At 49.5% G+C, this 24,972-nt stretch overlaps 1 protein-coding gene and 1 non-coding gene across 6 annotated transcripts in view; one reads left to right on the top strand and one right to left on the bottom strand.

Moving 5' to 3' along the window:
• GALNT6 (polypeptide N-acetylgalactosaminyltransferase 6) overlaps nucleotides 1-24,972 on the bottom strand; it is a 41,911-nt gene that overhangs the window by 10,869 nt on the left and 6,070 nt on the right. Inside the window, exons 1-6 of one of the 5 annotated variants that reach the window (XM_005206272.5) lie at nucleotides 21,326-21,433; nucleotides 19,781-20,008; nucleotides 15,561-16,154; nucleotides 13,116-13,288; nucleotides 3,092-3,241; nucleotides 1,811-2,045 (exon numbers count right to left, since the gene is read on the bottom strand). In XM_005206272.5, coding sequence (XP_005206329.1) covers nucleotides 1,811-2,045; nucleotides 3,092-3,241; nucleotides 13,116-13,288; nucleotides 15,561-16,051 — 1,049 coding nt within the window. In that variant the 5' untranslated portion in view covers nucleotides 16,052-16,154; nucleotides 19,781-20,008; nucleotides 21,326-21,433. 5 annotated transcript variants of the gene reach the window in all.
• Nucleotides 4,595-4,667, top strand: TRNAG-CCC (transfer RNA glycine (anticodon CCC)). Its single transcript has one exon. It is a non-coding gene; the product is annotated as a tRNA-Gly (tRNA).

The raw sequence follows: 24,972 nt of genomic DNA, 5'->3' as shown, positions 1-24,972 counted from the left end.
TCTGTATTTTCAGAGAAAACCTTCTGTATTTGCCAGGGCCTACTTCCTGAGGTCCCCTGGGTCCTCACCTCTCCTTAGTCTCCTGTTGACATTGGGAGTGGAGGAAGAGAGGGTGCTGCCTGCAGGTCTCCTGGTGGGTACCCAGCAAAGTGCCTGAGGCAAGCAAGCACAGCACCAGGGCATTCGGACCAGGGAGCAGACTCATTGCTCAAACACTGGAGCTTTGTCTTCCTGCTGCATGGTCTTTGGACATTGGAGCAGGGGACGTCAGTGATGGGTGGGGGCCAGGTGCCCTGTCCCTGACTGTGCCACTGTGTGCCTGGCCCCTAGCTTGCGGGGAGGGGACTTTGTTGCTGTGCATCCCAAACAAAAGACATCTATGAATCAAGCAGAGAGTCAATAGGGAGTTCCAATTTCTTTTCTCTCTCCTGTCTTCTTTTTTCCTTTCTGCCCCTTCTGCTGCTTCTTCTCTTCCTTCCAAAGGAGACAGAGCAGCTGGCTGTTCCAGATCCATGGGATTCCTTCCTGCAGCCTCTCTACTGAGGGTCTGGGCAGCATTTCTTAGGATCTAGGGACGTAGAAGAGGAAAAAGCCTTCCCTCCCAACTCTGCTCACTATATCCCCAACTCTGCTTCCCACCACCCCTGGTATATGTTTGATTGAACCTTCAGGTTCCTGGCCAGTATAGAAAAACAGTGGTACAGATAATCCAGAAGCAATGGATACTCTAAAACTCACTTCTCAACTCAGTCTGGTTGAGACGTCTGTGGTCTCCAACAGCACCCACAGGCAGTCTGAGAGGGAGGAGCAGGGTGGGTGTGTTGGGAGAAGGCAAACCCAGCTGGGCATCAAACGATGGATAAACTTTTAAGCACCTGTCTTCTAGCTCAGGGGCTGGCAGACTGTGGCCTGTGGGTCAAAGCTGGCCTGCCTTTCCACGGTTCTGGCATAGAATAGTTTTTACATTTTGGAAAGATTCTTCTTTGTAGCTGCATGTGTGTATGTGTGTGCGTGCTCAGTCGTGTCCAGCTCTTTGCAACCCGACAGACTGCAGCCCGCCAGGCTCTTCTCTCCATGGGATTTTCCAGGCAAGAATACTGGAGCAGGTTGCCATTTCCTACTCCAGGGGATTGAACCTGCATTTCTTGCATCTCCTGCACTGGCAGGCAGATTCTTTACCACTGCGCCACCTGGGAAGCCCTAGCCCGGCCAAACCTAAAATATCTGCTATCTAGCCCTTTCCTGAAAAAGTTCAGGACAACCGCAACACATTGCCAATTGCAGGACATTTGTCTATCTTCCTTTAAGACGTTCTCAGTCAGAGATGGCCACTTGGCTGCACACATCACCCCCTCTTATTATAATGGCTGTTTTACAATGGTCTCTACCCACTATCTCTCTGCAAGCAGCAGTCATGTCCTTTCTACCTGTAGGGAAGAAATAATGAGACAAAGTACAGAAAGCCCTGAACCCAGGGCCTAGCACAAGGAAGATGGAGAGTGAGGGCCAACTGTTATGTACTGGGCAGGACAGCACCATGGTGGGGGAACAGGCTTGTGGCCAACTGGTGGGATGGGCATTCTTGCTCCCCCAGTTTCCAGGCTGGTATAGTCTGGGGCCAACTGTTAACTACCAGGAACCTCAGTGTTCTCATCTGCAAAACAGGCTAATCATAGTAGCTACCTCAAGGGGATGATGATTAAATATGCTAAGCTCTTCACACAACACCTAATAAACGCTGACCTGAGATGGCCCGGGTCCCTGTGACTGCAGAGGCCAGGCTGGGGGCCCACAAGGCTACGGTACTTACTTGATGGGGTAGGTCTCATCCTTGCGCCTCTGCTTCTCTCGTGCCGGTAAAACCTCCCAGCCGAAGGTCAGGCTCCAGTCAAAGTTGCCCCGACTCTGGATTCGGCCCCTCTGGACAGGCTTGGAGAACTCAAAAGTGTTCAGGTCAATGGTGACGATGTTTGGGCTCACCACCACCGTCTCGTCCTCGGCGATGCGAGCCAGGAGTGGCTCTAGCCAGCCGTGGAAGCACTCACCTGCAGGCCGGGGCCAGGAGACAGCAGTCAGGGTGCTGCCCCCCAGCCAGCCTGCGCCTCCCGGCCAGTGGGGAGCCCCAGGAGGACAAGTACCCGCTCCCCAGTGGTAGGCAGGAAAACACGTGCAAGCTCCATAGCCACAGAGAGCGGACAGAGATCTCCCAGGACCCGCCTACCCCTGCCCCTCCTCTCAGACAGGTGCAAATGGCTTTGGAGGGGAGAACAGAGGTATCAGGGGAGTAACATGGAGGCTCCAAAGGCACAGGGAGGCCGTAGAGGGCTGTCTTCAGGGTCTGCAGGCTAGCCACTCAGTTGACTCTCCCCACCCGCGTGAGGGTCTCATGAGGGGGTGCCCCTCTCCCTGGGGTCTCTGCACCTCATGCTTCAGCTCTAGCTGCAGAATAATCACCCCTTGGGGATTTCTGATGAACCGCAGAGATGATTTGGCCCCTGGAGTGATGATTTTGTTGGTGAGTATGGCTGGCATCCTTATCCCACTTGATAAAGGAGAAGACTGAGGCTCAGTTAATGGCAGGGTCAGAACACAAATCCAGGTCTTCTGACTCCAAGTCTACAGCTTCTCAGAATATGTATCACTGCTTTCAGGGGACATTTTTCCCCCCTGACAACAGCAAGGGAAGTGTGTTGTTTGGGGGCAAAAAGCAGGCCTTCCTTTCCATGTGGAAAGGGCCACACCGAACAGCGCCCAGAGGTAATAGGAGCCTGTCGGAGGGGCTGAGCTCAGAATGAGGTACAGATCAGGGGATCGGGGAGAGGAGTGTCTGGGTTCTAGAGCATCCTCCCAGCAACTGTGGGGTCACCATAGTTTTAGGTTTTAGTTTTAGTGGTTTTAGGGCTGTGCGTGCCTCCTGATAACCATCCTAGGGAATGGGGTGAGAGAAGGGTAGAAGAATCTGGGGGAGTCCCAAGCCTGCTTCGCTCCTGGGACAGCAGAGCAGGCAGGGGCCTGGGTGATGCGGGGGTCCAAGCTTTTCCTTCTGCCAGGGAGGGAAGCGGGGCAGAGCCAGGACGGCCCCTTTACTCACAGTGGGCATCCAGGAAGGTGAGCACCTCCGCCTGGGCCACGCTGGCCCCCAGCAGCCGGGCGGTGATCAGCCCCTTCCTCTCCTGCTGCCGCACCACCTGCACCACCTGCAGCTGCTTCACGTACCGCTCCAGGGGCTCCTTCAAGTACTCTGGAAGGCACAGGGTCATTGCCACCCGCTCGACACCTTGTCACAACCTAACTCCCCATCGCACTTCCCAGGTGGCGCGCGTGGTAGAGAACTCGCCTGCCAATGCAGGAGACGTAAGAGACGTGGGTTCGATCCCTGGGTCGGGAAGATCCCCTGGAGGAGAGCATGGCAACCCACTCCAGTATTCTTGCCTGGAGAATCCCATGGACAGAGGAGCCTGGCGGGCTACAGTCCATGGGGTCGCACAGAATCGGACACAACAGAAGTGACTTGGTGGTGGTTTAGTTGCTCAGGCGTGTCTGACTCTTGCAACCCCATGGACTGCAGCCTGCTAGGCTCCTCTGTCCATGGGATTCTCCAGGCAAGAATACTGGAGTGGGTTGCCATTTCCTTCTCCAGGGGATCATCCCGACTCAGAAACTGAACCGGGTCTCCTGCACTGCAGGCAGACTCTTTACTGACTGAGCTACAAGGGAAGCACACATAATCTTCTGTGGGTGCCAGGTCCGGGTACTCTCAGGCCTCCAGCAGGCCTGCATTTTAACCCTCTCTCGCACCTACTGTGCTGAGCAACTTCACCAAAGACCAAGGTGGGCATCGGGGGATGGAGGAGGTTCCCACAGCACATGGCCACCTTGCCAGGACACTCCACTGGCTCGGCAGCGCCCACCCTGTGTCTGTGTACCGGGGCGACTTCTCTGATGCTAGAGACAGGACCTCAGAGCTGTGTTTCTTTGGTTTCAAATCAAGTATAAACTTCTGTTGATGGCTCTCGGATGCCTCTTTTGGCCTCAGCTCCCTCTCAGCTCCCGATTTTCAGAGCTGTGTCTCAGGCCTCCCCTCCTTTCCACACGAGGGTTTGGCAGTCATTTCTCTGTGTCCGAGTCCCTGTCTCCCAGGCTCTTCAGAGCAAGCCTGATGGGTAGAGCATACACAAGTGTTCATTTCTGGCTTCTGGGGCAGCAGCAAGAAGTCTTACTCTAATCCTCTTTATTACCTCCTCTGCACGTGGAATTTTTAGGAAGATGAAATGATGCAGAACAGCTCTTAAATTAAATTTAAAAACCAGATACCCAGATACCCAGTGCCTACATAGCCAGGCAGAGAAGTGAGCTTCTCTGCCCAGGGAGCGGGCGACTGCAGGGTAGGTGATGAAGGAACAGCCAGAAGTGGCGCAGGGCTGGGGGAGACTGCAGGAGGGGCCAACGCCCGAATTGGAGAGGGGGTGTGGAAAGCTCTTTGAAGGGCGGGGTATCTGATGAGATTTCCAGTTCATTCTGAGAGAGGGCTCACTTCAGGACCCTTGTAAATCAGTCAGAAACCCTCAGAGCATTAAAAATAGCCCTAGGGACTTCCTTGGTGGTCCAATGGCTAAGACTCTGCACTCCCAATGCAGGGAGCCCAGGTTCGGTTCCTGGTCAGGGAACTAGACCCCACATGCCGCAAGAAGATCGATCTTGTGTGCCGCAACTAAGACCCCGTGCAGCCAAATAAACAAATAATAAAAAATAAACTACACTTACTCAAGATTTAAAATATATACATAGTTTTAAAAAATAACCCTATTCTGAAGCAATCCATCTTGGAACAGTCCAAATCGTAGTGATGATTCATTAAGTGCTGTTTTGGTTTATCTGTGCAGCTGCTCTGTTCCCCACTGTGCAGAATGGATGGCCTGTGGTTTCAGAAGTGGTGGTGTGGGGCAGGAGTGAAGGCTGACTGCGTCCTTTCTCTCTCGAGGGGTGTGGGGTCAGCCCAGTGCTTAGGCCTTGCTCCCAGCGTCATATCGCACAAACTGGGGGCTGATCTCTCCCTCTCTACTTCTTATTTTTGGCCATGCCATGTGGCATGTGGATCTTGGTTCTCTGACCAGGGACTGAACCAGGGTCCTCGGCAGTGGAAGCATAAAGTCTTAACCACTGGACTACCTGGGAAGTCCCTCTCTCCACTTTGAAACACACACACACACACACACATTGTGTCCAAATACTGGAGCATCTACTACATGCCAGGCATGGGACCAGATGCCTCCATGCTGACTTTCTTATTTAATCTTCTCTGTGAAGAATAAAGAGCTTCCCACGGAGCTCAGTGGTAAAGAATTCACCTGCCAACGCAGGAGCCCCAAGAGACACAGGTTTGACCCCTGGATTGGGAAGATCCCCTGGAGAAGGAAATGACAACTCACTCCAGTATTCGTGCCTGGAGAATCCCCATGGATAGAGAAGCCTGCTGGGCTACAGTCCATGGGGTCACCAAGAGTCTGACATGACTGAGCGACTGAGCACCCACGTGAAGATTAAAATGTTACGAAATAGGAAGTATTGTCCCTGGGGTTTATGAGTCAAAATTAGCCTCATTTGGCAGCTTCAGCCCAGCACTCACTTAGGGTATACCTGCGAACATGCTGCCAGGTGCCAGCCACTGTCCCGGGCAGGTCTGGGTCCTGCCTGCTCAGAGCTCCTAGGCTCATCCTCCAGGCACAGGCCCCAGCGTGGGCTCTAACAGGGAGGTGGGAGGAACTCTGCGTTTCCCCTGAGAACATAGCTGTGCTCACAGGAAGTTCGTGTGATGGAGAGAACCCAGAGACAGACATCAGAGGAAGTGGGTTTTGTGGTAATGGCCCGCCACACACTGAGCCGCGAACGTCAGGGGTGCCTGAGCTCTACAGAGCCCTTTTCCCACCCCTTCTCTCCAATCCTGGCGGCTAGGCGGGACCTGGGAATTCTGGGCTTGAGCCTCAGGCTCTCTGAAGGGGGTGAGACAACACCCCTGAGTAATGTCCCTCTTTGGACCCACTGGACAGACACCCCAGAGCGGAGTGCAGCAGAGCTGAGCATGGAGGACAGATGGGCCCATCCATTCTCTCTTACAGTCCCCAGGTGAGAGCCTCCTCATTTAGGTTCATTCCGCACAATCAACGTCTACAAGACTCCTGTGAGCTCCCCTATATACGCCTGACTCAGTCCCTTGTGCGGAATACCATCTATATGCAGATGCCCCTGGGCCTTTTTTCCTGGCCTTAAATCTTCACTTGGATGACTAACAAACCACAAAACTGGATTTCTCTGGCGGTCCAGTGGTTAAGACTCCGCGCGTCCACTGAAAGGGACACAGGTTTGATCCCTGGTTGGGGAAGATCCTGCATGCCTCATGGCCAAATAAAAACAAAACAAAACAAAAAACCCAGAAACCTAACACGCCTGAAATGGAACCCCAGATTTCTTCCCCACCTGCCCTCCCAGCCTCCTCTGTGTACCATTATCCCAACAGCTACTCTAACCTAGGAATTGTGCTAAACTCTCCCCCTCTTCCCACTCCCCACAATGTCCATCAGCAAGTAAGGCCAGTATTCCATCCTCACTGTACCTCAGCAATAATGTCTTAACTTATCTCCTGACCTCTATTCTATACCCCACCGCTTCCCAATCTACTCTTTTTTGTTTTTTTCAATTTTGATTTTTTTTGTTCATCACAGATTTTTTTTTTTTTTTGCGTCAGTTTTTATTTTTATTTATTTTTTGGCCATGCTGCGAGGCACGTGGTATCTTAGTTCCCCAATCAGGGATTGAACCCATGCCTCCTGCAGCGGAAGCACATAGTCTTAACCGCTGGACCACCAGGGACGTGCCCCCAGTCTCCTCTTGACACAGCACCCACAGTGAATTCTCCAAACCACAAATCAGATCATGTCACTATAATGGTTTAAAATTTCACTTAAAAAAGTGAATCCAAGACTTCACTGGTGATTCAGTGGTAAAGAAACTACCGGCCAATGCAGCCGAGACAGGCTCGATCCCTGATCCCGGAAGATCCCACATGCCCTGAAGCAACTAAGCCCATGGGCCACAACTATTGAGCCTGTGCTTTAGGCCCTGGGAACTGCAACTACTGAGTCCATGTGCTGCAGCTCCTGAAGCCCGAGTGCCCTAGAGCCTGTGCTCGGCAGCAAGAGAAGCCACGGCAATGAGAAGCCTGCGCACCACAACCACAGTGTAGCCTCCTACTCTCCATGAGCAGAGAAAAGCCTGTGCAGCAATGAAGACCCGGCTCAGCCATTAAAAAAAAAAAAAAAAAAAAGAATCCAGAGACTTCCCTGCTGGTCCAGTGGTTAAGACTGCATCTCCCAATGCAGGGGTCATGGGCTCAACCCCTGGTCGGGGAACTAAGGTCCCACATGCTTCAGGGTGCCACCAAAAATTAAAAAAAAAAAAAAATCTAAACAGTATGATAGCTTCTCAAAAAATTAAACAAAGAACTACCATATGATACAGCAATTCCACTTCTGGGTATTTAATAAAATAATAGAGATCAGGAGTCAAACAAGTATTTGTACACCCATGTGGATAGCAATATTTTGGCTATTATTCACAATAGCCAAAAATGTGGCAACAATCCCAAATCTCCATGGGTGAATGAATGAATAAAAAATGTGAACTATACTAACAATGACATGCGTGTGTGCTCTGTGCGTGCTCAGCCACTTCAGTCGTGTCTGACTCTTTGAGACCCCATGGACTGTAGCCCACCAGGCTCCTCTGTCCATAGGATTCTCCAGGCAAGAATACTGGAGTGGATTGGTCGTGCCCTTTTCCAGTCTTAAAAAGGAAGCAAATTCTGACACATCACAACATGGATGAACCTGGAAGATGTTACGCTTAGTGAAATAAGCCAGACACAAAAGGTCACAAACTGCATGATTCCACTTATACAAGATATTGAGAGTAGTCAAATTCCTAGACCGGAAGTGGAATGGGGGTTGCCAGGGGCTGAGGTGCTGGGAATAAGGAGTTTAATGGGCGCAGAGTTTCAGTTTGGGAAGCTGAAAGAGTTCTGGCGATGGTTTTACAACAATGAGAATATATTTAATGCCACTGCATGGCACACTTAAAAATGGTGAAGATGGTAAATTTTATGTATATTTTACCACACCCCCCCTAAAAGTCCAAACACTGACTGCTGCTCGCAAAGGTCTTGCGATTCAGCGCTGTTCACCTCTGTAAACTCAGTTTGCACCAGTGCTGTTTCTGCCTCCTTGCTCACATCTCTGCAGTCACCCTGCTCTTTTTTCTGCTCAGCTCTCTGGGTCCCTGGTAAGTGTCTGAATTCCTCCCCCTCATTTAGTGAATTCCCACAGGAGGGTGGCATAGATTCCCTGCCTCAGCCTCCCCACCTGGGGCAGAGGGGGGCTTTGGACAAGGGAAGCCCTGTTGGGAGCATGGTGGATTGACAGGCTTGGAAAGGCCAGTTTTTGGGAGCTCGTGAAACATGCCAGATCAAGGGTGGGCCTCAGGTGCTGACCTGGCCATGCAGGAGGGAAGCCTGAGCCTGGGAAAGGACTGTGAGGTAGGAAAAGAAAAAGTTCTTCAGCCTGGCTCCAGACCTCTTTCTGATACCTGCCCCCTAGTATCAAATGCCTGTACACTTGTGCTCAAACCATGCTGCTGGGCACCTGGACAGGAGGACAGAGAGCCTGGACATTGAATTTCAGCACAGACACAGCCCTCATGTGTGTAATGAGAGCCAGTTAATCTGATCAAATGGTCAGTCGTGTGGGGAACTTTATCCCACTATGGCTGCAGAGATTACCGTGGATCTGAGGATATTTTTCTTTCTTTGCTGAAAGTCTCTCTAAAGTCTCAAAGCCCTCAAGGTAGGATGGTTTATCCTGGGGCCCACAAACTCCCTGAAATCACATGCACAAATGTGGGTGTGTGTACCCTTGTGGCAGCTGTGCACTATTCTAGGGACCGCCTGCGTCCTTAGTCGCTTCAGTCGTGTCTGACTCTTTGGGACCCCATGGACTGCAGCCCTTCAGGCTCCACTGTTCATGGGATTTAACAGGCAAGAATACTGGAGTCAGCTGCCATGCTCTCCTCCAGAGGATTTTCCCAACCCAGGGATCAAACCCGCATCCCCTGTGACTCTTGCATGGCAGGAAGATTCCTTACCTACTAAGCCACCTGGGAAGCCCTCTAGAGAGAAGGGCATAGCTTTTAACAGATTCTCAAAGGAGGCCAGGACCCAAGAAAGTAAGAACGGCTGGTTCTGGTTTTTCAGACAGGAGATTCTGAGATGCTGGACTCGGCTCTATGAGACAGTCCAGGGCAACAAGGGAGAGGCCACCAGAAGGAATGGGAACATGTCTGGTGGCCCAAGAGGCGCAGGCTCTTTGGAGTAGCTACTACCAAGTCCCCCTAACAGGCACAGGCCACTCTGCCTTTTTGAAACTGCCCATGCCAGCCTGGCACTATGTCATTGGCTGGCCTGGTCCAAGGAGTCACCCAGCTGGGCAGTGTGCCTTTTACTTACACAATTCTGAGTGACAAGCTGAGACAGTTTAGAAAACTCCACCCCATGTGATTCAAGGTGAGAAACTTCTGAGGGACGGGCCACTCAGGGTTGTGGGAATAAGGGTTACAAGACAGCCCAGTTTGAGCTGGAGGGCAATGGATACACCGGTTCCCATTCCTTACAACCATTCTATGCTCTTAAGATTCCCCAGAGGCCACTCCCAGGTCCCAACCCTCTCTGCCAGACTCTCTGCCCCTCCCTTTCCACAAGCTCATCTCTCTGCTCCCTGTCCACCAGACCCTTTGATGCATCTCTGATACTTGTCTGCCCTTCCCAGGAAAGTGGGAGCTCCCAGAGGAAACGGGCTCACAGAGCCATACTCAGCGCCTCCTCCCTCTGTCCTCCCTGGCTCTAGTCCTCTTTCCCAGGGGGCAGGAGGGGGCTGGGGGAGGGAAAGGGTGCATCAGCAGCTGGGCTGCCGGAGGAACCCCTGTGGTTCCTGCCCTCAATATGGAAGCATGGGCACAGGAAGCCAAACTGGGAGAGCCCAGACCCTACTTGCCACCTGGGAAGAAGGCATAGCTCCTAGAGGACCCCAGACCCCCTGCAGGGGTCCTACAGTGCTTTTCTAGTTCTGGCCCCGGCATCCCATGCTTGAGTGACTGTCAGGACTTCCTCTCTGGACTCAGGTCCTCTGCTTCTCTTCCTGACAATAACCCTCCCTAAAGCTGCCACCTTTCTGAGATGAGGTCACTCTCCAGCTTAAGCACCTTCACTCCAGCTTAAGCACCTTCAGTAATTCATTTTCTTCCCCCTAAATAAATACTTTTAGCACGGTGTGGATTTCATTCAGGCTTCCCAGGAGGCGCTAGTGGTAAAGAACCTGCCTGCCAGTGCCGGAAACATAAGAGACACAGGTTCGATCCCTGGGTTGGGAAGACCCCCTGGAGGAGAGCATGGCAACCCACTCCAGTATTCTTGCCTGGAGAATCCCATGGACAGAGGAGCCTGGCGGGCCACAGTCCATGAGGTCGCAAAGAGTCAGACATGACTGAAGCAATTTAGCATGCATGCAAGAATTTCATTCAACATCTTTTTAGCGTCATTTCCCACAGCACAAATACCAATGTCTCTCGAGCTCTGCTGATGCTGTTTTCTCTTCTGGGGATGCCCTGAAACATCTCTTCTCTCCCTGGACACTCGGGCTTTCAGGTGAAGCTCTAATCCAAGTGGACGTCTCAGCCAGGCCACACAGAAATAACATCTCCCACAGTGCAATGCTCCCATACAAAGAATAAAATGAGCTCAAAATTCTCTAAGCCAGGCTTCAGCAATATGTGAACCGTGAACTTCCAGATATTCAAGTTGGTTTTAGAAAAGGCAGAGGAACCAGAGATCAAATTGCCAACATCCGCTGGATCATCGAAAAAGCAAGAAAGTTCCAGAAAAACATCTATTTCTGCTTTATTGATTATGCCAAAGCCTTTGACTGTGTGGATCACAATAAACTGTGGAAAATTCTGAAAGAGATGGGAATACCAGACCACCTGACCTGCCTCTTGAGAAATCTGTATGCAGGTCAGGAAGCAGCAGTTAGAACTGGACATGGAACAACAGACTGGTTCCAAATAGGAAAAGGAGTATATCAAGGCTGTATATTGTCACCCTGCTTATTTAACTTCTATGCAGAGTACATCATGAGAAACGCTGGGCTGGAAGAAGCACGAGCTGGAATCAAGATTGCCGGGAGAAACATCAATAACCTCAGATATGCAGATGACACCACCCTTGTGGCAGAAAGTGAAGAGGAACTAAAAAGCCTCTTGATGAAAGTGAAAGAGGAGAGTGAAAAGGTTGGCTTAAAGCTCAACATTCAGAAAACGGAGATCATGGCATCTGATCCCATCACTTCATGGCAAATAGATGGGGACCCAGTGGAAACAGTGTCAGACTTTATTTTTATGGGCTCCAAAATCACTGCAGATGGTGACTGCAGCCATGAAATTAAAAGACGCTTACTCCTTGGAAGGAAAGTTATGACCAACCTAGATAGCATATTCAAAAGCAGAGACATTACTTTGCCAACAAAGGTCCGTCTAGTCAAGGCTATGGTTTTTCCAGTGGTCATGTATGGATGTGAGATTTGGACTGTGAAGAAAGCTGAGCGCCAAAGAATTGATGCTTTTGAACTGTGGTGTTGGAGAAGACTCTTGAGAGTCCCCTGGACTGCAAGGAGATCCAACCAGTCCATTCTGAAGGAGATCAGCCCTGGGCGTTCTTTGGAAGGACTGATGCTAAAGCTGAAACTCCAGTACTTTGGCCACCTCATGCGAAGAGCTGACTCATTGGAAAAGACTCTGATGCTGGGAGGGGTTGGGGGCAGGAGGAGAAGGGGACAACAGAGGATGAGATGGCTGGATGGCATCACTGACTTGATGGACGTGAGTTTGAGTGAACTCTGGGAGTTGGTGATGGACAGGGAGGCCTGGCGTGCTGTGATTCATGGGGTCGCAAAGAGTCAGACACGACTGAGCAACTGAACTAAACTGAACTGAATGCATATGGAGCTCTTACTGGAAACTAAGTACTCCACAGCACATGAACAATCTCATTTACCATCTATCTCTGATCCCTTGTCCACCTTGCAAGGGAGTCAATTATCTTCATTTTTAGAAGAAGGGACTGAAGGACTTCCATGGTGGTCCAGTGGTTAAGACTCCACACTCCAAATGCAGGGGTCCTAGGTTTGATCCCTGATCAGGGAACTAGATCCCACATGCTGCAAGTAAAGATCTGCACGCCTCAACTAAGAGCTGGCACAGGCAAATAAATAAATATTTGAAAAAACAAACAAAATGTGAGGATGGAAGTTCAGAGAGGCTAAGTATCTTGCCCAAGGTCACAGAGCTAGGAAAAGTCAGAGCTAGGATTTGAGTTCCTGGGTGTTGGACTCTCAAGTCCGTGTCCTCTCATGTCCGCTAGGGTGTGTTCCAGGTCACACCACCACGGCTGGTGCTGTAAGCAGTCATCTGACTATGAGGGCTGTTAGCCTACTCGGGACAAGATCTGTCTAATTTGTCATTTGTCATGTCATCTCCTACGCCTAAGGCAGCACCAGGCGCAAATAACTCAGCAGATGTTGGTGGAAATGCTTTGAACTGTGGAAGTTTGGTGAGCAAACTCACTTGCCTATTACCAGCTACAATGAAGGGCTTCTGAGATGGAATCTTCAAGAGCAAAAGAATGGTCCGGTAGGTGGGAAACAGAGGGGAAGGCCCGTCCCTGCTTTCTGCATTTCTGAATTGGGGTTGGGCTTGGCAGCTCTAAGGGAAGCCTTGAGGCCAAAACGGCTAAGCTTTTGGAGCTTCAGGGGTCAAGTGCAAATCAAGTTCAGGAATGTGGCTTTCCCGCCCCCTAGCACCCACCTGCCTTCTTCCTGCTCCTGACCTTTATGATGAGCTGGGATGCCACACAACAGGCCACGAGGCAGTGTCTGCTCCCTTGGGAGCACCGGCAGGCCCTCTTTCCCAGAGTACCAGGGGAGACCCCAGGCCCCTCCTCGGGGGCCCCCTAGCCTCACCGTCCGTGCTGGCATCATCTACCAGAATGATCTCCTTCAGCAGGATGGCAGGGGTGGTGTGCAGGACGCTGTACACCGTCCGCAGCAGAGTGGACCAGGCCTCATTGTGGAACACAATGATGACGCTGGTGGCAGGCAGCGGGGGGCAGCGCCGGAACTTCTGGTCGACACACCTGCAAGGGTGAAAGTGCAGATACAGTTCTCCGGGCCCCCGGTAGTCCCGGGGGCAGGAGGGCTCTGTCCACAGATTCCTCTGCTCCTCGGAAACCCCACCCTACGTTCCCCTTTGGAGCTGGGAGTAGCGGCATGCTTTTTCCAGCTTATCCACTATTTGCCACCTACTCTAAGCCTCTGCACAAGTGCTAACCAACTCACTCCAAAACCTCTCTCTCGGGACTTCCCTGGTGGTCTGGTGGCTAAGACTCTGCACTCCCAATGCAGGGGGCTTGGGTTCGGTCCCTTGTCGGGGAACTAGATTGCACGTGCTGCAGCTAGGAGTTTGCATGCCATAACTGAAATATGCCTCATGCCACAACTAAGATCAAAGATCCTGTGTACAGCAACTAAGACCCAGCATGGCAAAAAACAGACGATCCCCACCAAAAACCCCAAAACCTATTCCCCCCCGCTGAGGTCCCAGAGGGAAAGTAACAAAGGGCAACTCTGACATGTGGAAAAAGTGACTACGAATTCCATATTCAGTGAGAGGGAAAGAAAGGCTTTACTCTTTACAATGAACGGTTCCACTCGAACCCATTTCCTCATGAACTCCCTGTAATCCGATACTAGTATCACAAACACTTTCCTGTGACTTTTCTCTATCCTCATCCACTCCAACCACTCTGGGGCACTAGGCGGCACTGCCTCCGTCCCCGACACACCATCTCAGGTGGGGGTGAGAATGTGTCAATGCTGGATCTCAAAGAATTGTGCAGCCTAACGCCCTTTCTTTCTTTTAGAAAAGTACTTATTTATTTATTTGGCTACACTGGATCTAAGGTGCAATATGCAGGATCTTTAATCTTAGTTGCAGAATATGGGATCCAGTTCCCTGACCAGGGATTGAACTCGGTCCCCCTACACTGGGAGCGGGGAGTCTCAGCCACTAGACTGTCAGGGAAGTCTCTAAAGGCCCTTTTTAAACTCCCTCTGCTGGTCAGAGAGATTTCTCAGGGGCCCTCCAGAGAAGACTCCCAGACCTCCTCCACTGGCTGCCCTCAGGTCCACTGTGCTTCCCTGTGAGGAGTCCTGGTTAATCAGGGTGGCTCCATGTTCTAGGCCTCTAATACTTGGTCCAAGTCTGAGGAACTCCAGGTTCCCAGCCCTAAAGAATCAAGAACCTGAGAATGGAAACTGCCATGTGTGGGCATGAAGGCTCAGTCGCATCCCAGTCATTGCAACCCCAAGAACTGCAGCCCACCTCTGTCGATGGGATTCTCCAGGGAAGAATACTGGAGTGGGTTTCCATTTCCTCCTCCAGCAGATCTCCGTGACCCAAGGATGGAACCCAGGCCTCCTGCATCTCTAGCATTGCAGGCAGATCCTTTGTGGCTGAGCCACTGGGGAAGTCCCTAACTGCCATGTGAGAAAAGGCCAAAAACAGTATTCCTCTTGAGTTGGGAATGACAACGCCTACACGAGAAAGACACAAAACCTTTGATGGGAGGCCAGTAAGAGCACAGACTGAAGTGGCTACAGCTCAAAGATCTAAGAGCTGGTTTACTGCCCAGGACCGAAAGTACAAACAGATTCAAGTAACTAGTTGGAATGAGTTCATGGCCCTGTGAATCTTCACTGAAAGAAACCAGGAGGTGAGCAGCAATCCTGACCACCAGGGCCGCTTTCGGGAAATGCCCTTTGTTAGGAGCTCAGCGGCAGAGTCCTGTGGTCTCCAGCCTCTCGGCAGAGGGTGAGGCCCCTGATCCGTGGGCTGCAGTCAGGCACTCCTCGTCACCCCTTGGCCCGCTGTGGTCCCCGCCAGGAGTTCCTTTTTCTGGGTCCTGTCACCTTCGCAATAGTTTTTCACTCTCACAGGTCTCCCTGAGACTCTGGCCTGACCATGATGCCCTTGAATCCCAACCCCTGGGATAACGACAGTGGCTCAGGAAAAGAAATGAGGGCCTAGAGGAAACCCTTGCCCACATTCTAAAATCCCTGTCAGGGACATCCCTGGTGGTCCAGTGGTTAAGAATTTACCTTCCAGTGCAGGGGATGCAGGTTTGATCCCTGGTTGGGGAACTAAGATCCCACATACCTTGGGGCAACCAAGCCTGTATGCCACAACTGCTGAGCTGGAGGGCCGCAACAAAGACCTGACGCAGCCAAACGAATAAATAAATATTGATATAAAATAAAATCCCCGTCGGCCCTTTACATTGGCTGTGGACACACCAGGCACGCCTTTGGCAGAATCCTGGCCTCAGCCCGGGATGCAGTGCTACTTACTCAGGGGGTCGGGTGTCCGGCCCCAGGGCCCTCTGCAGGGAGATGCGGTCACTGGCAAAGGCATTGAAGCAGTGCTTCTTATAGCCCTCTTCCTTTTCCTGGGTCTCCTGGGGCGTCCACTCTTTCTTCTGAAACGCCTTCCCATCCGCCCCAGGGCCATTGGGGTCCTGTGGCGGCCGTTCCCAGAATGGCTTCAGCTCAGCTGGGGTGTAGAAACCTGGGAGGCAGGACTGGTTGGTGGAGGCCAGTGTCTGCTGGGGCTCTGGAGCCCTGATCTGGAACTTGGGCATCGAGTCCCTGAGGTTGTGCACGGCCCCCAGCATGAGGTCCAAGACGTGGTCCTTCTGGCTCACCAAGGACCTCAGCCATGGCTTCTCTGTGGCCTGCTCCCTGCCACTTACGTCCCTCTGCAGGATGAAGAGAAAGAGCACGAAGGCGCTGCCCACCATGACCAGGCGCACGGCCATGTGGCGTCTGCGGAGCAGCCTCATCCTCTGGAACTGACGGGGACCTCGGCTGAGTCAGCTCCGACTGCTGGGCCTGGCCCTGGAAACAGCGCGAGGTGTCGTGGTGGCCACACCCTGGGGCCTCGGCCTGAGAAGGTGGGATGAGAGAGAGAAATGAGCCAAGGCAGGTGGAGGAAAAGAGTCAGGGGATTTGCGGGCTCTTGTCCAGGCTCTGCTGCTGAATGGTGACATCACCTTAGTCCAATCACGTTACTTGTCTGCACCTACATTGTCTCCATCCAGATAATAAGGAGAATGGACCCTGTTTCTTTTCTGCCCTAAGATTCTGACATTCATGGACCTAGAAAAACTGGAACATTGAAACGCTACATGAAGAAATTTAATCAATGTAAACACTTTTGGAAACAATTTGGCATTTTCTAGAAAAATTTAAAATGTTCACACCCTATGACCCCTGCAATTCCTCTCCTGGTTTTATATCTCAGATAAACATATGCCCAAAGGCATGCACAAGAACATTTCTAGTAGTACCCACAAAAAAGGCAAAAATTAGAAATAATCCAAATGTCTGTCAGCATTATAATGAATAAACAGCATGAAATATCCACAGCACATGACTGCACAACCGTGACAAAGAATGTACCATTTCTACATGCCACAACACAGATGCAAAGTTGAGCGAAAAAAAAAAAATACAGAAGTTTCTGAAGACGGAGGAAAGACATGGGCATAAAGGCACATGGGGGGACTTCAAAATAAGCTTTTTTTAAAAAGTGAATGGTGGCTGCGGGCAGCACTGCTATTCTTTATACCCTATGCATATTTTATCAATGTTTGCTGTATCTACTCATATTTAATTAAAAAAATTAAAAACAATTTTTAAATCTAAGATTCTAATGACAGCACGTTCCAGGCAGGACCATGGCCCCAGGCATCTACCCTCATGTATGTGGTACCAGGCTCAGAGGAAGAGTGTTTGCAAAACTTTCTGTAGATAGTTCTGCAAGTATAAGGCTCACGGGGTAAGCACTAGATGCTGGTGGCAACAGACCTGCGCCCAAATTCTAGATCTGCAGCTTCTAACAGTAATGCACCGACCTACCTCCTAGAGTTGTTTGATGTAAGGATTAAGTTCAATAAAATAATTCCCGGAAAAGCTTAGCAGTCTCTGCACCCAGTCAATGCTCAAAAAGTGTTAGTTTTTATCAGTAGTAGCTGTGCGACCCTCAGGCACATGACTTAATCTCTCTAAGCCTCAACTTCCTCATCTATAAAGTGGGAGTAACTAATACCTAACCCACAGCGGGTGTGAGGATTAAGTCAGAAATAATGTATATAAAATACTCAGCCGAGTGTCTGGCACAGACCGAGCCCTCAATTATTTCTATGGTTGTTGTTAATAAATTGCTGCTCAGTTTCCCAGCAATTATCCTCAGGCACCTGGTCTTCGGCCAAAGCCACACTCATTACTCTGTCTCACTTACAAGGAACTTCAGTTGAGCTGTGTTGTTAAACACACAAGCTGCTGCCTATGGAGAAGCCCAGTGTTTGAAGTCACTTGTATCCTTGGGGCACATGTGGCTGTCATGATGTCAAGTGGGAACAGGGGTCACTTTGGGCGGGGGGGAGATGTTCTCTTTTAAAACCTCAGATTCATGCATATAGCAAACAGACACTAAGTATCTGCCGTGCATAGGAAGCTGAAATTGTGCACCTACGTAAACAGCAAGCATGAAGCCAGCAGCTTTGTGTGTAGCAAGCACACTGAATTTCTGCCTGCATATAGCCACACACTGAATGCCTACCATATACATAGCAAGCATGTGCTGAGTGCCTACTGTATACAGCAAATATACCTAAGCACCTACTTCTCACAAATATGTTGAGTATCTACTGTATAGAGAAACATTTTAAGTGCCTGCTGTATATAAACAGGTTGAGTGCTTTTTGCAAAAAAAAAAAAAAAAAAGATTCCGCAGCAGCATCAAAAATCGAATAAGATTAAATCTTTTTGAGCATCTATTTTATATTAGGTATTGTCTGGGAGATAGAGGAGATTTGTTGATCCTGCCACTATTAAGTGAATTCCTGCTTTATGCCAGGTACTCAGCCAGACGGTGGCCAGCCAGGAGGTGAGCAAGCTACACTGTGGGGAGGACCATGTGAAGCCCTGCTTTTGACAAAGGACTGTGTGCAACAGGGGTTGTTTCTCCCCAACATCTGGTGACCTCCCCGACCTTGCCAGCCACACTACTGGTAATCGTCTCCTATGCAGAGAGCCCAGCATTCAAGGAGAGTACAGTCAATTGGGGGAGTCAAATTTTAAGCAGAGAGGCACCCAGCCTGAGAGAGGCATCCTCAGGGGCAGAGGGAGAGAGGATGCAGTAAACTCACTGAGTGGCGGAGGGTGATGTTCGTGAAGTCCCTCGGGAGAGAAACTTGGGCTGAGCCCTAACCCACAAGTAGGAGTTGGCTGGTGACGTGAGCACATTTCAGGCAGAGCGAACAAGATATAGAAAGCCCTGGAAGCAGGAAACAGCATGATCCATCAGAGAACTCCAAGGAATTTGGTTTGGTGGGAGTATGAAGCCTGATGGGAGTAGCAGGTGATGGGTCTGGAGAGGTGGCTTGAAATCAGGTCATCAAAGCAAAGAGTTTGCCCTTGACCCGAGGTATGGGGAGCAGTAAGGATTAGTAGCCCAACATTACAAGAAGAGTAGTGTGACAGCTGGTGGAGGGTGTCTAGGAGATGCACCCGAGTGGCAGCCGGATGACCAGTTAAGAGGAACTAGGGGCGTCTGACCCAAGATAGCAGCAGTGCGGATGAGGAGGGAGGGTGTGGTGCTAGGGGAACTTCCTTGGGTGATGAGGCGGGACAGTTCATCCTAGCCAGGACACAGAGGGACACAGAGAGGTGTGAGACCACCTCTTTCCCCACCAGATTTTAAAATCTAGCTGGAGTGCTACCAAGAACTGGTGGCACTGGGTTCAGGGAGCACCGGTCCCAGGAGGGAATAGGAACAGGAAAAAAATCTATTTCTAAATACCCTTTTGCACTTTGAACACTGACAACATTATCTATTCAAAAAGTAATACAATTCGAACTGAGTAAGAGCACAGACAAGGAGAGTACCCCGCTGGCTTGAAGACGGCTTCAAGGAGGAAACAGATTCAATGTAGAGGCGGTGTCCTGTCTAGGGGTTGCTGGGCTGGTTGATGCCTGAACTTGACATCTCATCAATTCTGCAACTGCCCCAGCTAAGCACAGACCGAGCGCCGCAGAATGGGAAAGTGTTTGCTACAACAATGTTGAACCATCTGAACATGGCACCTCCCCTGATACCTGTCTGTCTACTTTCCGCTCCAACAAGAAAGAGGGAGCACAGTTAGAAACAAAGGCATGGTTCAGGCATAACCTGGGAGTTACTGTGCAGTCAGTTCCAGACCACGGCAAGAAAGTGGGTCACACAAGTTTTTGGTTTCCCAGGACATATAAAACTTATGTTTATACCATACTATAGGCTACTAAGTGTGCAATAGCATTATTTCCAAAAAAAAAAAAAGTATATACTGTAATGAAAAAATAACACTTCGGGAAAATTTCAGCGATAGATTTGCTGGATATAGGGTTGCCACAAACCTTCAATTTGTAAAAAACGCTGTATCTGTGAAGCAAGATGAAGTAAAGCACAATAAAACACCATATGCCTACAAAACTTAGTTATCAGATGCTGCCAGGTGCTTAAGACTCACCTCCTCCAGGAAGGCCTCCCTGACTGACTCACTCAGAATCACCTGGGTCACTCCAACTCCCTCGTCTTGGCATCACGGTGTGATTCACTTTTGTTCCTTTGTTCCCTCCTAAAGAGAGACTTGGGGTTAAACTGAGCTCTTCCCAGGCATCTGCTCTCTCTCAATCCAGCCTGGCTGTCTAAGGCTTTCTCTCTGGTGCTTGCAGTTCCTCAAGGTACTAACCACATCCTGAAATGAAACAAGACACCTGTGATTAGCCTTGGCAGTAAGGGACTCTGGTTTGTTTGCTTGGCATGCAGGCGATGGGAAAGAGTCTCTTCGAAGGGACACAAAATCCAGTGCAAGTCAGAAGATTTTGGCTTTAAGGATTCCTGCTCTCTGCGTAGGAGACGGTTACCAGAAGTGTGGCTGGCAAGGTCGGGGAGGTCACCAGACTTGGGGGAGAAACAGCCCCTATTGCACAGTGCTTTGTCAAGAGCAGGGCTTCACACGGTCCAGCTTCTGACTGGCCAAGAGGTCCACTGGCGAGTATGCCCAAGGCCCTCAACCACTCATTCCCTCCTGCTGCTGCTAAACTTTCATTCCCAACTCTTTTTCCTCCAGCCACCCTTGGGATCGCAAAACATCAGACCATCTTGATTTTAGTACTGAGATGATACCAGAAATCCTCTTATTCTGGGAACATTTCCTAGACTGAACAAATTGGACCTGTTTTCCTGGCCTCACCAGTCAGAATACAAATTTACCTTTTGTCACTGGCATAAGGGAACTGAGGCTTCACCCAGTCCAATGTCTATCAAACCGTTGATTGCAACTCATTACAGGATTGTGAAATACATTTAAAGTGTTGCAAATCAGCATGGAAAAAAATCATTTAAAAGATCAGACTAGACTAGAGGAAAAAAAAATTACATTACAGGTAATACGGGTAAGTATTGTTTTGTTAAAATTTCATTTTGGTTTTTACACATACATGTATAGAGTAAGTATACCAAAAGTCCTAGTACAATCTTATGCTTTAATAACTTTGGAAGTATAAATGCCACAGGCTTACAAAGAACATCACTTGAAAATTTTGAATTTCTTTCACTTCGTTTCTATGAATTTTGAATAATAAATTATTATTTTAATGTCTCCATCCATTGAAGATGATAAACATTTCCTGATACAAAATTAAAATGAAAAGTTGTTATTCAAAATTCACATAGGTGAAAGGAATCACATTTTCAAATGTTGTTTTTTGTTAGTTTGTAGAATTCATACCTCTTAGGTGATTAAAGCGTAAAATATTCCTAAAGGGAATTCCCTGGTGGTCCAGTGGTTAGGACTCAGTGCTTTCACTGCTGTGGCCAGGGTTCAATCCCTGGTTGGAGAACAAAGATCCCACACAACAAAGCTTTCCTGAAACTTTTGAGATACCCTGTCACATATAAGAGGTACTAAGTTTTCTTGAAAAATGCCCCCCTTCCAACCTCTACCCATCCCCCCATCCCCTCCCCTCTCCTCCCACCACCTTCCCCAGGCGCGCCCTCCTCCAGTTCTCACCTAGGACCACAAATGCTTTGAAGATGCCACAAAAGTAGTTCCCAGGTAAAGTTTTGGCTTTAGTGAGAACCAGGGTCAGCTACCTGGAACACACCCTTGCTGGCCAGGTGGCCTATTTATAACAAAGTTTCTTTCTGTTTATCTAGGGAGCTGCTCACCTCCTAGAGACGTGGCAGCCAGGAAGTTAGCAGTGGCAACACCACCAACAGGGATGTTTGCTCAAGTTAGTCAGGCTATCGCTCAATTACAGGTTTCTTGAGAAGTGATGGCTGTCACCACTCTCACTAGGGGCAGGTGTGTGACGGAGCTAACACCACGGTGGGGAGCGGGCAGGTCCATTTCAAGCTACCGGTTGTGGGGAGGGGGGCCAAGAGGCTGTTTTGGACAAACGATTCTCCTTTTTTTCCTCCCAGGCAGCACTTTCTCAGTTATCAAAACCAACCCAACCTGCATTTCACTTCCTGTGTTCTCATGCTGTGAACAAAGTAGCAAATTATCTCCTCCAAACCCCTCCTTCCACCTCTGGCCTTTTTGATTACAGAATGCTGGTAGGTTTTCACTTTTCCCCATAATTACACCTTCAAAACACTTCAGCTTTCCCCCTCAACACTAGAGCTGCAGTAAGTGGCTTTATTTTCCCCCAAAGAGTCACTGAAAGTTATTTCAGTAGCAAGTCTATCAAGTTTTCTCCTGGGCTGATGTAGGTTCATCTTTTGTTTGCATAACATTTTAAGCTCTAGTTGTCCAAACACAGATTTTTTCTGTTGGAAAAAACCCAACTGAACTTGACTCACGCTGTGTACCTAGAATAGGCTTGGCCCATAGAAGGTTTCTTGATCTAGTCCAAGTTTGTCAAGTTACTGAAAAATAAAAATAATACGTGACCAAGCAGGAATTTCACCAGCTCACAGGTTTTTGTTACTAGAGGATCTCCAGGTCCCGCCAGGTCGGGCAGAGATATGTAACTGTTTCAAACTGAGCCTTGAGCGTCCTCAGAACCTAGGGATGAAGAAGAACACTAGGTGGGCAAGGGCTGGGATTCCCTAATTACTTAGGAACCCTGGTGACAATTAGGTTGGGTTTGAGAAAAAGCCGGGGTGGGGGGCAGGGGGAAAAAAAAGCTTGAACTGAGTCTTACCATCCATCACCTGGCAGGGGGAGAGGGATGGATGGGGGTGTTTAACAGAAGGGGTATTCCTGAAGGCTTGTGCTCATCTTCAGATTGAGGGGCAGGTGATGGGAGAGGACAGAACTGAAGCTTTCCCTTCTCTCTTCAGTGTACGGTGGGCTCCTGGCTGTAGGACTTCTACCCAGGGCCACTGGATACTCGACGTGCCACACCCTGAACTCAGGGTCTGTGGCCTGCCCCCTAAGCTGGCCAGCCTTCCCAATTTCCCCATTGCAGCCAGTAGCGTCAAAACCCTGGACACTACTCTTGCCCCTACTCTACTCCCAGTTATGGAGTTTCTAAATGGGTTTCAACGTCAGATTCACTCCATGCACGCTCCCGAGTCCTGCTGATTCATTCTCTGCCTCCTGGATCCTCCTCTTCCTCTGCCCTTTCAAAACCATTCTTTGAGACTGTGCTCTTATGACCCAGCATCTGGAGGATCAGCAGAACCTGCCTGCCAGCTTCCTCTGCCTCAGGCCTCTTTCTCCCTTTCACAATCTAGAAGGGCCATATTCATATTCCTTTCGCACCATTTGACTGTAGCAGAAACATGGCCTTGGCAGTCTTCTTCCTGTTTGCTCCTCACCCTCACTGGCTACCTTTTCCTCTTCAAAGCATTTTCCTTATGTTCTTGCTAAGCAGATCAAATAGCCAACATCCACTGGATCATCGAAAAAGCAAGAAAGCTCCAGAAAAACACCTACTTCTGCTTTATTGACTACACCAAAGCCTTTGACTGTGTGGATCACAACAAACTGTGGAAAATTCTTCAAGAGATGGGAATACCAGACCACCTGACCTGCCTCCTGAGAAATCTGTATGCAGGTCAAGAAGCAACAGTTAGAATGGGACATGGAACAACAGACTGGTTCCAAATTGGGAAAGGAGTACATCAATGTTGTATATTGTCACCCTGTTTATTTAACTTATATGCAGAGTACATCATGCAAAATGTCCGGGTGGATGAAGCACAAGCTGGAATCAAGATTTCTGGGAGAAATAACCTTTATATGTAGATGACACCACCCTCATGGCAGAAATTGAAGAAGAACTAAAGAGCCTTTTGATGAAAGTGAAAGGGGAGAGTGAAAAAGTTGGCTGAAAGCTCAACATTCAGAAAACTAAGATCATAGCACCTGGTCTCATCACTTCATGGCAAATAGATGGGGAAACAATGGAAACAGTGAGAAACTTTATTTTCTTGGGCTCCCAAATCACTGCAGATGGTGACTGCAGCCATGAAATCAAGACACTTGCTTCTTGGAAGAAAAGCTATGACCAACCTAGACCGCATATTAAAAAGCCAACAAAGGTCCATCTAGTCAAGGCTATGGTTTTTTTCCAGTGGTCATGTATGGATGTGAGAGTTGGACTGTGAAGAAAGCTGAGCGCTGAAGAATTGATGCTTTTGAACTGTGGTTTTGGAGAAGACTCTTCAGAGTCCCTTGGACTGCAAGGAGATCCAACCAGTCCATTCTGAAGGAGATCAGCTCTGGGATTTCTTTGGAAGGAATGATGCTAAAGCTGAAACTCCAATCCTTTGGCCACCTCATGCGAAGAGTTGACTCATTGGAAAAGACTCTGATGCTGGGAGGGATTGGGGGCAGGAGGAGAAGGGGACAACAGAAGATGAGATGGCTGGATTGCATCACATCCATGACCTGATGGATGTGAGTCTGAGTGAACTCCAGGAGTTGGTGATGGACAGGAAGGCCTGGCGTGCTGTGATTCAGGGTTGCAAAGAGTTGGACACGACTGAACGACTGAACTGAACTGAACTGAGCACCAAAGAATTGATGCTTTTGAACTGTGGTGTTGGAGAAGACTCTTGAGAGTCTCTTGGACTGCAAGGAGATCCAACTAGTCCATCCTAAAGGAAATCAGTCCTAAATATTCATTGGAAGGACTGATGCTAAAGCTGAAACTCCAATACTTTGGCCACCTGATGCAAAGAATTGACTCACTGGAAAAGACCCTGATGCTGGGAAAGATTGAAGGCGAGAGGAGAAGGGGACAACAGGGGATAAGATGGTTGGATGGCATCACCAACATGAGTTGAGTAAGCTCAACTCATGAGTTGAGTTTGAGTAAGCTCGGGAAGTTGGTGATGGACAGGGAAGCCTGGTGTGCTGCAGTCCATGGGGTCGCAAAGAGTCGGACATGACTAAGTGACTGAACTGAACTGAAAGCAAATTATGTTTCTTTTCTCGAATTCTTACCTGAAACTCCCCTCCTCCAAGAAGCCTTCTCAGACTAAAGTGCATCTTACTGCCATTAGTATCGGGCATATTTGTTTCCAAGTTTCACGGCCCATGTTTCTTCACGTAGGACTTCCCCACTAGATTTTATGGGGGAGGGAGAATCAACAGGTCTAGACATTGGGCTGCCTAGGTTCCCTTTTCTTTCATCTCCTCAAATCTTTAAATCCTGGTCCCCAATCTTCTGCCTCTACTATCCTTTCCCCAACTAGTTCCCC

Source organism: Bos taurus, chromosome 5 (assembly GCF_002263795.3).
Source record: "Bos taurus isolate L1 Dominette 01449 registration number 42190680 breed Hereford chromosome 5, ARS-UCD2.0, whole genome shotgun sequence".
NCBI lineage: Eukaryota > Metazoa > Chordata > Mammalia > Artiodactyla > Bovidae > Bos > Bos taurus.
Note: the sequence above shows the minus strand (reverse complement) of the source record. Positions and strands in the feature narration are given on the sequence as shown.